This window comes from Piliocolobus tephrosceles, chromosome 3 (assembly GCF_002776525.5).
Source record: "Piliocolobus tephrosceles isolate RC106 chromosome 3, ASM277652v3, whole genome shotgun sequence".
Lineage (NCBI taxonomy): Eukaryota > Metazoa > Chordata > Mammalia > Primates > Cercopithecidae > Piliocolobus > Piliocolobus tephrosceles.
This window is the reverse complement of record NC_045436.1, coordinates 113,289,985-113,305,299: the sequence shown is the minus strand read 5'-3', so window position 1 is coordinate 113,305,299 and position 15,315 is coordinate 113,289,985. Positions and strand designations below refer to the sequence as shown.

Sequence of the window (15,315 nt, the reverse complement as noted above, 5' to 3'; positions counted from 1 at the left end):
TAAAAGGAAATGCTAAAAAAAAAAAAAAAAAAAAAAAAAGTCCAACTAACCCAAAAGAAAGCAGAAAAACGGAAACAGGAACGAAAAACAGAGGCTGCAAACACAAAACAAATAATGGCAGGACTAAATCCAAACTTTATGCCGTCTACAAGAGTCTCACTTAAAATATAACAATATACCTAGGTTAAAAGCAAAAAGATGGACAAAGGTATGCCATACAAACACTTTTTATCAAAAGAAAGGTAGCGTGGCTATGTTAACATCAGACAAAGACTTCAGAGTGTCTTGAGTAAGTGTCCATGAACAGATGAATGGATAAAGAAAACATGGTGTGTATGTGTACCCATATATACACATACAATAGAACACTATTTAATCATGAAAAAGAATGAAGTGCTACCATTTGCAGCAACACAGATGAACTTGGAAGACATTTTGTTAAGTGAAATAAGCCATGCACAGAAAGATAAATTCTGCATGTTCTCACTCATGATGTGGAAGCTAAAAAAAAGTTGATTTCGTAGAAGTAGAGAGTAGAATAGGAGCTACTAGATGTGGAGAAAGAGTAGGAGTAGGGAATTGCCAAAGGTTGCTTAACAGATACAAAGTACAGCTGGATAGGAGGATTAAGTTCCAGTATTCTACAGGGCTATAGGTAACTATAATTCATAACCATTTATTGTATTTCAAATAGCTATAGGGGTGAATTTTCAATGATACCAACAAATTATAAATGAATGGGGTAATGGATATGCTAATTACCCCATTTGATCATTACACACTGCATCCATGTATTGAATTATCACAATATGCCCCATAAATATGTAGTTATGTATCAATTAAAAATAATAATAAAAGAAAGTCATTAGAGAAGATATAAAATATTTACCAGGGATTAAGAGGGATATGATATAATAATAAAAGGTGAATTTGCCAAGAAAACACAACAATCCTATATAACAACAGCCCTTCAAACTATTAATACATGAAGCAAAAACTGAGAAATGAAAGGAGAAAAACATAAATCCGTAAGTGTAGCTGTGAATTTCAACTCTCTTCTCAAACTAGCAGGCAGAAAAATCAACAAGAATACAGAACAGAAATGTTATCAACCAACTGGATCTCACTGACATTAATAGAAAACATCACCTAAGAATTGCAGAACACACATTATTTTCATAGGCTCCTGGGTTATAAAGCGTTAGTAAAGTTGGCTGGGCGCAGTGGCTCACGCCTGTAATCCCAGCACTTTGGGAGGCTGAGGCGGGCAGATCACGAGGTCAGGACATCGAGACCACCCTGACTAATACGGTGAAACCCCGTCTCTACTGAAAATACAAAAAAATTAGCTGGGCGTGGTGGTGGTCCCAGTTACTCGGGAGGCTGAGGCAGGAGAATGGCGTGAACCTGGGAGGCGGGGCTTGCAGTGAGCCCAGATTGTGCCACTGCACTCTAGCCTGGGCAACAGAGAGAGACTCCGTCTCAAAAAACAAAACAAACAAACAAACAAAAAAAAACCAGTTAAAAGAATTGAAATCATACAAATTTCTCTGACCTTTAAGAATCTTTAAGTATTTAATTATGAAAGTCTTTTGTTTTGAGGAGTCTCACTCTGTCGCCCAGACTGGAGTGCAGTGGCACGATTTCTGTTCACTGTAACCTCTGCCTCCTGGGTTCAAGCAGTTCTCATGCCTCAGCCTCCCAAGTTGCTGGCATTACAGGCATGCACCTTGACACCCAGCTAATTTTTGTATTTTTTAGTAGAGACCAGATTTCACCATGTCGGCCAGGCTTCTCTTAAACTCCTGATCTCAAGTGATCCACCCACCCTGGCCTCCTAGAAAAGTCTACTTTATGAAATAAAATATTAAGTATATTTAAGCATTAAGTAATTTTAAATTTGCTTCATCAATATACAATAATATAACAAGACAATTATATGTCAACACAAAAAAACTTAATTATAACCTTCATTTTCATAAGACCCCATAAATAATAATATGCAATCCCTGGCTGAAACTGGAAATGCCAGTCTAATTAATCTACTAAGCCAAGAATTCTAAATTCATTATCATATCAAATCAGATTCATATGATTTGGGAACTTCTATCATAAAGAAGGTAGTTGCATAAAACTATAATTATTAATTTGCAGTGTATGCTACATTGTTTCCTGATTAAGATAAAATAGTAGCACATATATTAAAAAGAAATAAATGGCTATAATCCCTTTCCCTACTTCCAGGGCCAGGGAATGAAAAGCTAAACGCTTACATCTAATCTGGTTTGATGCTGCTTAGTCATCTGATCTTGAACCTTCAGTCTTCGGAGAAGTTCCTTAAAACCCACCATTGGTACAGGAATTAACCTGAAGAAACGCAGTGAATAATTTTCAGATTTTAAGCCCATTGCTACAAAATACAAGAAGTTAAGGTTTTAATAACATTCATGTAATTTTACATCAACTTTCTAGGGCTCTAAGGCAGATCTATGACTATGAGATAACCATGTTACACCAAAGAGTTTTTATTCAACCTCCCTATTTTACAAATGAGGAAAAACAGTTCAGTCAAAACATTACATTATTAAATGCAAATGCAATTAGATTTTTCCACTCCTAGTTAGTTCTCACTATGCTATGCTGCCTTACCATAATCTTTTTTTTTTTCCTTTTTGTTTTAGCTGAAGCTTTAGCTGGACTATAATTAATATTTTTTAAAGACCATGAAAATGAAAATAAACTTCTATGTAAGAATTATAATTAATAGCTCATATGTTTGCTTTCCTAGTAGCAAATATTAGTTCTTAAATGAAACAAGATGAAGACATACTTACTTTTCAGAATCAGGGTTATCTACCTTGGCCTGTTCCCAGATAATAGGATCAACACCTACCAGAAATAAAAAATATTTTTTCTAAAACAATTTTCTATTTTTATAATATGTGTATGACAAAGGCTTTCCTAAAGTAAGACCCTAAACCCAGAAGCTATAATGAAAAGTGACTGTCAAATATGATCATGGTAAAAATACAAATTTTTGCAGAATAAATAAAGCTCAAAAAAAGTACAGATTGAGAGGAAGTATCTATAACCTATAGGATAATAGATTAACCTCCAGAATATAGAAAGAGTTCCTAAACATCAAAAAAGAAGACAAAAAAATTCTAGAAAACGGGCAAAGGACACAAATAGGTAACTCACAAAAAATACAAATGTAGCCAATAAACATATTAAAAATGAGTATTAATTTTTAAATTAATTATTTGCCATCAGTGGCCAGAAAAAAAACATTCCTGTTATGAATGTAAATGGTAGAACTTTCCCTGGAGGGCAATTTGGCAGTACCTAACATACATAATATTGACTTAAAAATTTTATTACCAGAGATCTATTCTAAAGAAATATATACCAATGTGTTTTAAGACATGTTTACAAGGATGTTGTTAATTACTGCATAGTTTGTAATAGTAAAAAGATAGAAAACAACTTAGAGGTGTTAAGTAAAGGTGTATCCATGGAATACTATGCAATGTTTAAATACATAAGATTTATCTTCATGTATTGACATGAAAAGTACTAAGAAATACTATAAGTGAAAACGCAAGCTGCAGACGTATATACAGAATCCTTTTTTAAAAGATCTACATGTAAATATGCTTACATTTCAAATCACAGATAAAGGATTAAACAGAGTACCATAAATTGATAGTAGTTACTTCTGCGGAAAGGAACTAAAGGTAATCTATCACACAGTCAATCTAGTTATGCCATCCAGAATATTTTACAGTGAGAACACATTCAGGTTTTACTTGAATATTCAATGAATATGAGATAAGCTAGAAAAAAATAAGCCAAAATTTTACTAGTAAATTACCTTCGGTTAGATGGATTATGGACTATTTTTCTTCAGTTCACTATTTCTCAAAATTTCTATTGTAATACATACATATTAGCTATATAATAAACTACATGAATACAAATATTCAAAACTATTTCCCAAATAAGTAGATATGTGATAAGATGATACTAATTTTATTAACATTAATAACCAACCAACACCTCTGAAATAGGGGGAGTGTTTAGTTCTATATCTTTTTTTTTTTGAATTCTGTGATTCTAGAAACATACCAGCAGGAGGATTCTGTAAAAGCTGTTTGATCTGTGCAGGAGAAAGTTCTGTTCTAGTCATAGAAAGGGTTACACCAAGTTGCTGCAATTGTGTTTTTATATTGGCTTGTTCAAAATGGGCATATAGCGTTGTAGCTGGAACTCTTCTTGAAGTACCATTCGGTGAACGCTCAACAACATAAATAACAACTTCTGTCCTGAAGGAAGAATAACGAATTTATAAAATACGGAGCACAAAACTCATAGCCACAAACCTTGGCATATCATAGCATGTGATTTCAGAAGAGTGTAAGTTGAATTCAGACATGGTTATTTTAGGAGGCGATTAAAATGTTTCCTTTTTTTTTTTTTTTTGGAGCAAGGTTTGCTCTGGTGCCCAGGCTGGAGTGCAGTGACGTGATCACTGCAGCCTCAATGTCCCAGGCTCAAGCAATCCTCCCACCTCAGCCTCCAAGTAACTGAGAGTACAGTAGTCACACACCCGCTGTTTAGCTTATGTGTGTGTATATACATAAATATATATGTATTATATATATATTTTAATTTTTTTGAGAGATGAACATTCGCTATGTTGCCTAGGCTAGTCTCAAACTCCTGGTCTCAAGCAATCCTCCCACCTTGACCTCCCAAAGTTCTGGGATTACAGGTATGATGAGCTGCTGTGCCCAATTGTTTTCTTCTTAAATCTTGGAAAATAAAAAAGTTTTACTTAATGTAATGTTCATTTACAAATCAACCTAAATGATAAAGTTAAAATGAACCAGGTAAATAAGATAATATTTGGGTTTTTTTTTTTTTTTTTTTTTTTTGAGATGGAGTCTCGCTCTGTCGCCCAGGCCGGAGTGCAGTGGCGCAATCTCGGCTCACGCCATTGTCCTGCCTCAGCCTCCCGAGTAGCTGGGACTACAGGCTCCCGCCACCACGCCCAGCTAATTTTTTTGTATTTTTAGTAGAGACGGGGTTTCACCATATTAGCCAGGATGGTCTTGATCTCCCAACCTCGTGATCTGCCCGTTGCGGCCTCCCAAAGTGCTGGGACTACAGGCATGAGCCACCATGCCCGGCCAATAAGATCATATTTATAAAGCCGTTTGCTTAGCTGCAAAATCCTATGTAAATGTTATTTATATAGAAAATTCTGTTGAAATTTATGGGTTCTCTGCAATTATGACCACGAGTAAAATCTAATTATTGCATCTCATTAATAACCATTCCTCCAAATATCCTAAAATAAATGTCTTGCCACTAACACTGAGAATTATACTTAGGTCAAGGGAAGTAAAGCAATAATATTTATCCATGAATGAACATGAACAGTAATCAGTTAATAACATTTTCCAATAACATCTTCATGGCCCTCAATCTGCACGCATCTATGACAAATGGTCCCTTCCTGGCCTGAATGAAAATCTATAAAATTATTAGCATCTAGTAAGTTAAAAAATCCAAATTTTTAAAAAAGCCTTTAAATAAATGTTTTTATAAATACTGAATAATCACTACCTGAGAAAAGGCATTCTGCTCTGAGATTTAATTTGTGCTTTAGCAACGAAAACATTGATCACTCCCTTAGGACCAGAAATAAATACACAGAAATAAACAGTATATTTATGTATACTTACTGATCATCTGGCAATGTTTTAGTGCCCTCCACATTTACAGTAAGGGTCTGGTTTCCTCCCAAAACTTTATGCAATGATTCCACCAACTGTTGTTGTTGGCTTCGAATCTCTGTTTCTTTTTTGTTGAAAACTAAAACCACTAGCCCATCTTCATCTTTATTACTGGGCATGCAACTATAACCTACTGCCTGTGGAATGACAAAATAAACAATATAAAAAATATGTACAGGTCTTAAATCAAGTGTTTAATATTAACAGCTTAATATCTGCTAAAATGGGAAAAACAACTTAATGTCTGGTAATTAACGGAATAACGATTCTTCCCACAATTTTGTGCCCTAGGAGGTCACAAAATTATAAAGAAAAACTATTTTACCCAGGAATAACATTAATCTATACAGTAAGATTAAAATTTCCCCTTTGAGAGAGTAACTAAAGAGCTTTCTCCCCTAAAAAATTTTGATATTCATTATTGTTGGTTGTTTCTAAACCATCCGCATGCCATTATAAAAGTGACTGCAAAAATCACCAACTAATTATAATTTATTTCACTATACAGATTGTTCCCAACTTAAGATTTTTCCATTTTATATGGTGTAAAGGCAATATGCATTCATATATACATACATGGAAACCATATATGGAATTCTGATCTTTTAGTTTTTATCATAAAATTATTATTATAAGATAGACTTGGTGTTAGATTATTCTGTCCAATTGTACAAAGATGTAAGTGTTCTGAGCATGTTTAAAGTAGGCTAGGCTATGACGCTTGGTAGGTTAAGTGTATCAAATGCATTTCTGAATTACAATATTTTCAATTACGATGGGTTTATCGGGATGTAACCCATTATAACTTGAGGAGTATCTGTATATCTGATTCATGGAATCTTAAACTAAGTTTAAATGTATAAAGAAGCAATTTACAAATAAATACTTTTAAATCACAGTAATGACAGTCAACTTACAAATACTATAAAGAATGCCTGTATCACTTTATTGGTTTATATAATACAAAACTTTATGAAACAGGGTTGTATTTTTTCACATACTAATATGACCAATTATACTTTTCTAAATAATTGCTCTTTAGGTAGAAGCCTTTTATCCTTTTCACCACTCATCTGCAACTTTTAAAAAAGAATTTAAATTAACTCAAGTGTACATTATGCATTTTACCATGTTATACACCGACTTTATTAAATTGTTATATTCAACTTATGTCTATTATTGAATACCTCTTAGCAACTAAATACATGTATCAAAATTTCAACTACATGCACTCAATATACTTTTTGTTAGTGATGAGACAAAGAGATGTTCTGCAACAAGACAGGCTGACCACTTTATTCAAGGATCCCATCCTCAGCCTTACAGTTCCAAACACAGGGTTATGTACATATTGATTAGGTTTAAGAGACCAATGTAGGCCAGTATAACTTCTAAGAGGCTGAGGAATAAACTGGAATGCAATACATAATTTGTTATGGAAAATGTATTACCAAATGGACCTAAATACTCTCACTGGCTGATAAAGAGATTTTCTGAAGAGACAAATGAGAAGGTTGTTTGGTAGGCAGGGAATAAGAACACAGAAAATGGGCAATACTGTTTTAACAGCTTTGGGGTTATACATGCCAAGGGGAATTCCTGTCTGCTGGTTAAGGTGCACTCTCCTGGCCAATGTTAAATGAATACCACTAAATTGTAGTTTGGTGTCTCCCCTTTACAGGTGCCAAGCAAACCATTCTCCTGTTTACATTTTTTTTCTTCAGTTATAAATTACATTCTAGTCACACTTTCCTTCATTCATATTCTGGTCACCTTCAACCACATATATGTATGAAATCACTTCATTTTATAATTTCTATATTTTCAAAATAAAAGTATAATCATACCATGTTCAAGGAGTAAAGACCCCAAGCAATTGTTATCTTGATATTAATCTAAATATATTTTCTGTTATACAAAATCTTCAATTGAAGATATAAACAGTATTAATAATACCTTAAATCGACAAAAGGGATTTTCTTGTGTGAATTCCACTGGCGGAATATTATTGTTGAAATACCCTTTTCCTGTTCCCCAAAAGGCCTGCAGTTGATTCCATTTTGCCAAAATAGCATCTCTCTCATCTCCCAATAGCGTTGGAGCAGAAAGAGCACTCGCAGTATTTATCAGCTGGTTGGACTGTGTAGGAGCTTGTGTAGGCTGACTGAAGAGACCACCTAATGCTAAAAATGTACCCAAAATTAGTATTTAAAAACAAAACAAAACAAAACTTAATCCAGATCCTAAGCATGGGAGGCAAAATAATGCCCCCGCCCCCCCTCGCCCACAAAGACGCCCATAGCCTAATCTACAGAACCTATAAATATGTTATCTTACATAGCAAAAGGGCCTTTGTGGATGTGATTAAATTAAGCATGTTGAGATAGAGGGTTATCCTGGATTATCAGGAGGGACTCAATGTAATCATAAGATCCTCAAAAGTGGAAGAGTGGCTCAGAGTCAAACAGATCTGAAGATACTATGCTGTTGGCATATGGCAAAATGGAAGAAGGAGCTGCAAGTCAAGAAATGCAGGAAGACTCTAAAAACTGGAAAATGCAAGAGAATGAATTCTCCCTTAGTGCCTCTAGAAGTAGCACAGTACTGCCAAGACCTTCATTTTAGCACAGTGAAACCCATTTCTGGACTTCTAATCTCCAGAAACTATAAAATAATAAACTTTTATTGTCTTAAGCCGCTAAGTTTGTGGTAATTTGTTATGGCAGCAATAGGAAACTAATACACTAGGCCAAACCTCATAACGTTAAATTTGCTTTTCTAATAAATATATTTTGAGACAGGGTCTCACTTTGTTGCCTAGGCTGGAGTGCAGTGGCCAGATCATGGCTCACTGCAGCCTCAACTTTCTGGGCTCAAGCAATCCTCCTGCTTCATCATCCTGAGTCGCTGGGACTACAGGAGTGCACCAACGTGCACCTGGTTAATTTCTTAAAATTATTTTTTGTAGAGACAGGGTCTTACTATGTTTCCCATGGTAGTCTCAAAACTTCTGAGCTCAAGAGACTCTCCTGCCTCAGCCTCCCCAAGTGCTGGGATTACAGGCATGAGCAACTATGCCCAGCCCTAATGATGTTATCCAAATTAATTCCATTACCAGAACACAAATTGGGTCCACAATATTAAACCTACACATGAAAGAAAGAAAGGAGGGAGGGAGGGAAGCATGCATGTGGATAAAGGAAAGTTTGTAAAGATGTAGGATTTTTTAAATAACTGTTATTACTGTTATATTTGTATAATAAATATAAATTGGGGGATACAAAGTAAGTCTAAAAATCATTGTTATATCAATACTAGCTTACTAAACATTTTCCTTTCTCTCATTATTAAAAAAATATAGTAATAACAAATGGATTAACCGTCAGTATTCTAGCCTAAAACTTTAGATGGTTGTGTAACTTTGGGCAAATCACTTAACCTCTGTGGGATACCAATTTCTCTAATGCAAAGAAGGGCCAAGTTCTTAGGGCAGATAAATATTTCCCAAAGTGTGAGATAGTATGTCATCTTTTAACAAAGGGAGGAGCGAGTCTAAGGCTCAGAGCTTAAGGCAAAGGCATCTATCTAGAATTTATTAACACTATATTTTCTTTGTACTTAATTTCAATTACCTTAGAGCAAATGATACTAGTTTTCCACTTATAGCAGCAATAAATTTTACTTTAAAATAACTGTATTTAGTGTTTCAAAGTAAACTGATTTAAAGAAAATTCTTAAATAGTAATACAAATGGTACATAGATAAGGAGAAAACGTGAATACCAAAATGACCTGAGTTTTAAAACACTGTATTAGATATTATTTAAGTTCTCTTTCAGCTCTAAACATTGAAAGTACCACAAGGTCCTAGGAGTTTCTACAGGGCTAGAGAGAGGCTCTTTTACTCTCCAGAAAAGTATTAATTCCCAAATGAGTATATATAAACATTGGCAAGAACTGGACTAGAACTCAGAACACCTCAATCCTGGTTTATTATAAGGTCATTTTCTATCCTTTAGCAAGAAATTCCTGGGCTTTATCTTCCTCAACTTTTAAATGACATGAATCAACTGTGATCTTTATACTGAGACATATGTAGTCAGCCTCTCATTTTACACTTCACAATGAATTATGACTGTACCAGTTTACTTAAAGTTCACCAGCTGGAGGGCATTGATGAACTCAAATTACAAAATCCAATACTCTTTTCAAGACAGAATAATATTAGACTTCTTATACCTTGCTGCCTTCTCAGAGCCCTCTTGGGGTTGATTATTCCTTTGGCCCCCAAAGAAAATCTTCACCTTCTGTTGAATACACATTCTCCTTGAAAGCCCTTCTCCCTTAAATTTCCTGACAATACAGTCTCTCTTGGTTTTTTATATATATAAACACATTCATTCATTCACTCACCATTAATTCATACAACAAATATTTACTGAGTACCTACTAAGTGCTCAGAGCTAAATGCTAAAGATACAGTGGTAAACAAGGTAGACAAGGTGCATTAAACAAACTGAACACATCAAACAAATATTAACAATTGTGATAAGTCCTTCAGAGAAGTACAGAGGTTCTGGGAGTACTAAACAAGGGAGCTGATCAAGCCTGAGAGAGGGGTCAAGAGAAGACAGTTCCATTAGCACTTCAGTTAGGGCCTAAAGGAAGGAGTCAGCTAAGCCATGGGGTAGAGGTAAAGGCAAGCAACATGTGTAACATCTCTGTAGAGACAGAGAGAGGAAGATGAGTGAACAAAAACAATAAGGAGGACTAACAATGAAGTAGGAAAACACTAGACTAGTGTCACAGAAGTTAAGGTCTCCCAATGGCCAAATGCAACTAACTGAAACATATTTATTAAAGCCCATGCATTCAAAAGGGTAATTTTATGAAGTATAAGATCAAACTTTTTTTAAATCCTAACTCCTTGCATACCATAAGAAATAATGAGGCCACAAACTCCTTTTTATAAAAATTGTCCATTAAAAAGAAAATTATCCTGTCTTTACTATATAAACTGTGTATCAGCATGATCAAGCAGTCTTGGAGGATGAAGAAAAAGTTCCTTTTACAGAAGAAATTTCAGTGTGATAGGGAGGAAATTAGAAAATCACCATTTTGCAACCCCTAATAAGATAACTGATTGAGGCAATGATCAAGGAATGAAACCATTAGGTTAAAGTAGTAAGATAAAAATACGCTGTCACCATCTGAACCTACTGATCAATCTAGCATCACCATAAGTGAGATAGTCTTTCAATGTGATGTGATATGAAGCACACAGCACCACTTGCAAAATGTTCTCACCAAAAAAGCAAAGTCAAGTCCCTAAAGCAAACTTTATTTACCACAATTATGAGAGATAAAGTTAAATAATATTACAAGGAAGCAGAAGAAAAATACAGAATGGGGGACATTTAACAAGACAACTGGAAAATTTATGAGGGAAAAAAACAGAATGAGGAATTCTCTACACTAAAAAGAACTTAAGGGACATGACAAGAAAATGAATGTGTGGTCCATGTTTGGATCATGATTCAAACAAACCAAGTAAGAAAACACTTTTGAGACATAGGGAACTCTGATTATAGATGTGGTATTAGATAACACCAAGGAATTATTGTGGGTTGGAATGAGGTACACATTTTTAAAGAGAGAAGTATACTAAAGCATGAAATGACATGCTTGGGATTTGCTCTCCAATATGTCAGTGATTTAAAAAAAAAAAAGGAAAAAGGAGACAAGAACAAATGTGGCAAATTCTGACTTCTGATGACTCCAGCTGGTAGGGTTCACATCACTATTCTTTTTTTCTTTGTTAGCATTTTTCATAATTAAAGAATAGTAAGTGTTCACTGGATTTACTGAGATGATTGATGACCTTAGCTTATTTGATAAAATAAAGAAACAGAAACCAGACTGGCAAATAGTTTGTGACGGGGAAGAGAGTGGTAGCTGAAGTGAATGTGAGATTAAAGTAGTTTTTTTGTTGTTATTAATGTAAACTTTAGTTATTTATATGTAGATGAGAAGGTGAAGACTAGGGGAGGGAGTGCAGCTAGAATAATCAACAGCACACGCACCCTGAGAAGGCAGGAGGTTATGAGATCCCGAGTAAGGTAAAAAGAGGAAAATACGGATAGAGGGAGAAAAAGAAATAGATTTGGTGGAGGGAAGGTGAAGGAATTGCAATAAGGAATTCTATTTTCTCTTTGTTTTTTTTTTTTGTGTGTGTGTTTTTTTGTGAGACAGAGTCTTGCTCTGTCACCCAAGTTGGAGGTTCAGTGACATAATCTCAGCTCACTGCAACCTCTGCCTACCGGGTTTCAAGCAATTCTCGTTGTCTCAGCCTCCCAAGTAACTGGGACTACAAGTGTTCGCTATCATGTCTGGCTAATTTTTGTATTTTTAGTGAAGATGGGTTTCACCATGTTGGCCAGGCTGGTCTCTGACCTCAGGTGATCCGCCCACCTCAGCCTCCCAAAATGCTGGGATCACAGACGTGAGCCACTGTGCTCAGCCCTATTTTGTCTTTGAAGCAGCAGTCAAGGCCATCTGCTAAAAGTAAGAACAGATAAATTTGAGATTTGAAGAGAATAAAGGTTTAAAATTACTGCTATAGAAAGCGGGAGAATAAGCTGAAAGTAGAAATTTCACAGGATTACCAGGCAACATTGAGACCTGAGGTCGGTGATCAAGAATTTAGAGAGATATTATCCCCTCTTCCATAATGTGTGATTTTTCTCAAGCACTATCTAGATAGACAGTTGGGCTTATAAAAGCTTGGGGTTTTTTCAGGCAAAACAAACAAGGAAGTGACAAAAACAAGGAAGTTTGGCATATTGGCAAGAGATATAGAAAATGGAAGGCCATGGAATCTAAGCTAGTTAGAACAGTGAAGATAGAAAGAGCTAACAGAGCAGGAAGTATCGGTTGTCGAAAGATCCAACAGTCTTTTGAAGGATCCTATATAATCAATGCTTTGGCTTGGAAAGGACTTCTGGTGGTTGTCAGAAAAGCTAAATGTGACTTTTCCCCTTGATTCACAAGTATTGCCAACTGAGATGAGTATAGCTGTGGTTAGTAAAAGGGAGCTAATGAGTATGAGGAATACATGGACGGGCATCTCTATAATGAGATAGGACAAGCAGTGATCCTAACAATGCTGCTCATTATTTTATGGTCAATAACCTACTTGGCTTGGGGGTAGCAGATGGCGGCATTTAAGTGTCAGTGTTTCTAAGAGTTTTGTTTTAGTATTCTCCTCTTACTCTGGAATCAGGTCTCCTAAATGACATCATCCATATCTACCACTTTAAATACTACTTATGTTCTGACGGCTTTCATAAATATATACAATTACCCAGGGGACTCCTCAAACTCATTACTCACAAACATCTGCTCTTGCTTTAGTATTCTGGATCTTAGTGAAGAGCAAGGGATCCTTCAGTTATGCCATCCAGAAGCCCAAGATGCCTTTATCCAGTCATTCGCTTTTATTGATTCTGCAAGTTAAATCTCTCTCAAATTCACATCCTGTTTTTTCTCTCCCCTCTTAACTGTCACTGCCTTAATTCAGGTCTTCACTACTTCTTGCTTAGATTTTGGCAACAGCTTCAGAACCCATATCTCTGCCTCCATTCCAACCCACCTATAATCTATCTTTGTATTTCTCTAAGAGATACTTGTAAAAATCTGATTATTTTCCTGTCTAGCTTAAATCCTATAATGGTTTAGAATTGCTTAAAGGACAGCTCCTTAGTAAAACATATAGGGCACGCTAATAATCCAATTCATATCTATCTCTCTAACTCTCACCACTGATCCTGAGGTCATTTATGCATTAAAACTGCACTGATCTAGTTACTGGTCCCAAATGCATTATACTCTGCCATAAACCATGCCATGTTATTTCCTCTGTGTGGATACCCTAGAATCTCCTTCACTATGAGCAGGGATTGTGGTCTTCAACCTTGTACACCCAATGCCTGACATACAATACATACAATAAATGGCTATTACATAACAAAATGAGCCCCTTCCATTTTTAAAACAGCACCAGATTCAAATCCCCATTTTCCTAAAAAAAGTAAATGGAACTACAGTTACTCATAGTTGGAGAGACTATTTCAAGAAACAAAGGAAACACTTCATTTTTGCTGTCCTTTCCTTAACCACTTAAATATTTCATCGAATTTTGTATTTTTGCAGGATTGTAGAAAAGATTAATGACTGGAATAATTGAAAGAATAGTTCTGAGAATGCTATTCTATTATCTTCATCCTACTGTTAGGTAATCCTTGAAATTCATGTTTAATAAGTTAATAACTAATCTTCAATGACTGAGTATGATGAATTTTAACTAGTCAATCAAGTTACTTAAGAAAAATGAAACAAAAGTAATTTTAAGAGGCATCAGATTGGAAAAGTGAAAACAGCACTAGAAGGAGTAGTTGAATTTCCATCCCTGTAAATTCAGAGGTATACAGGTAATTCACAATCTCTCACTTTCCTCTCTTCACCCATAAAATGGGGATGATAAAAGTATTATTTCACAGGGTTCTTGTGAGGATAAGTTAATCCATACAGAACAACCCCTGGAACCTACTGCCATACCAGCTAGTATGGATGGTTAGTAAGGAAGCCATCAAAGACTAATAACCAGACTGTGTCAAAGGGACTTGGGAGCTAACTTGAAAAGGCTTGCATTGGCCAAAGATGTAACAATGCATCAATAAGAATGGTAACTGCAATGGATTAAAAAATAGCAACTAGTTTAGGCCGGGCGCGGTGGCTCAAGCCTGTAATCCCAGCACTTTGGGAGGCCGAGACAGGCGGATCACAAGGTCAGGAAATCGAGACCATCCTGGCGAACAAGGTGTAAACTCCGTCTCTACTAAAAAAATACAAAAAATCAGCCGGGCGAGGTGGCGGGCACTTGTAGTCCCAGCTACTCGGGAGGCTGAGGCAGGAGGATGGCATAAACCTGGGAGGCGGAGCTTGCAGTGAGCTGAAATCCGGCCACTGCACTCCAGCCTGGGTGGCAGAGCGAGACTCTGTCTCAAAGAAAAAAAAAAAGCAACTAGTTTAAAGGCTGCAGTTTCTGACATTAAAAAAAAAATTGGTAATCTTTGGAGAATGCTAGACCACCAACTGTTTATTCTGAAAACCAGTAATAAAGAGAAAGAATCAACCAAACAGATGAAGTCAAGTTTCTCCTCATAGAAGTATTTCAACAAATAAATGAATCCAGGTGAAATGGCACTATCTGTAACCCCCAATGAATTAATGGATCTAGGTAATGATCACCAATGGCTCAATGGCTGATCAGCCATCACCAATGGCTGATCACTCAAAAAAAAGATACTATATGTCTTCTGATAAAAAATATGCCTATGAAATAGTCTCGCAAACAAACAACAAAACAACAAAATATATATATGTATGCCCCAGATCTAACCCAATCATCAAGAAATACAGAGAACAAAGGAATGTGTTAAACTATACCATAGGCG

The 15,315-nt window shown here is 35.7% G+C and overlaps 1 protein-coding gene across 1 annotated transcript in view; it reads right to left on the bottom strand.

Annotated features, from left to right (window-relative positions):
- The window catches only part of NUP54 (nucleoporin 54), a 33,430-nt gene that overhangs the window by 13,173 nt on the left and 4,942 nt on the right, over positions 1-15,315 (bottom strand). Inside the window, exons 4-8 of the mRNA XM_023222513.1 lie at positions 7,758-7,984; positions 5,751-5,938; positions 4,129-4,325; positions 2,835-2,889; positions 2,274-2,367 (exon numbers count right to left, since the gene is read on the bottom strand). Of these exons, the coding sequence (XP_023078281.1) occupies positions 2,274-2,367; positions 2,835-2,889; positions 4,129-4,325; positions 5,751-5,938; positions 7,758-7,984 (761 nt within the window). The remainder of the gene's footprint in view (positions 1-2,273; positions 2,368-2,834; positions 2,890-4,128; positions 4,326-5,750; positions 5,939-7,757; positions 7,985-15,315) is intronic.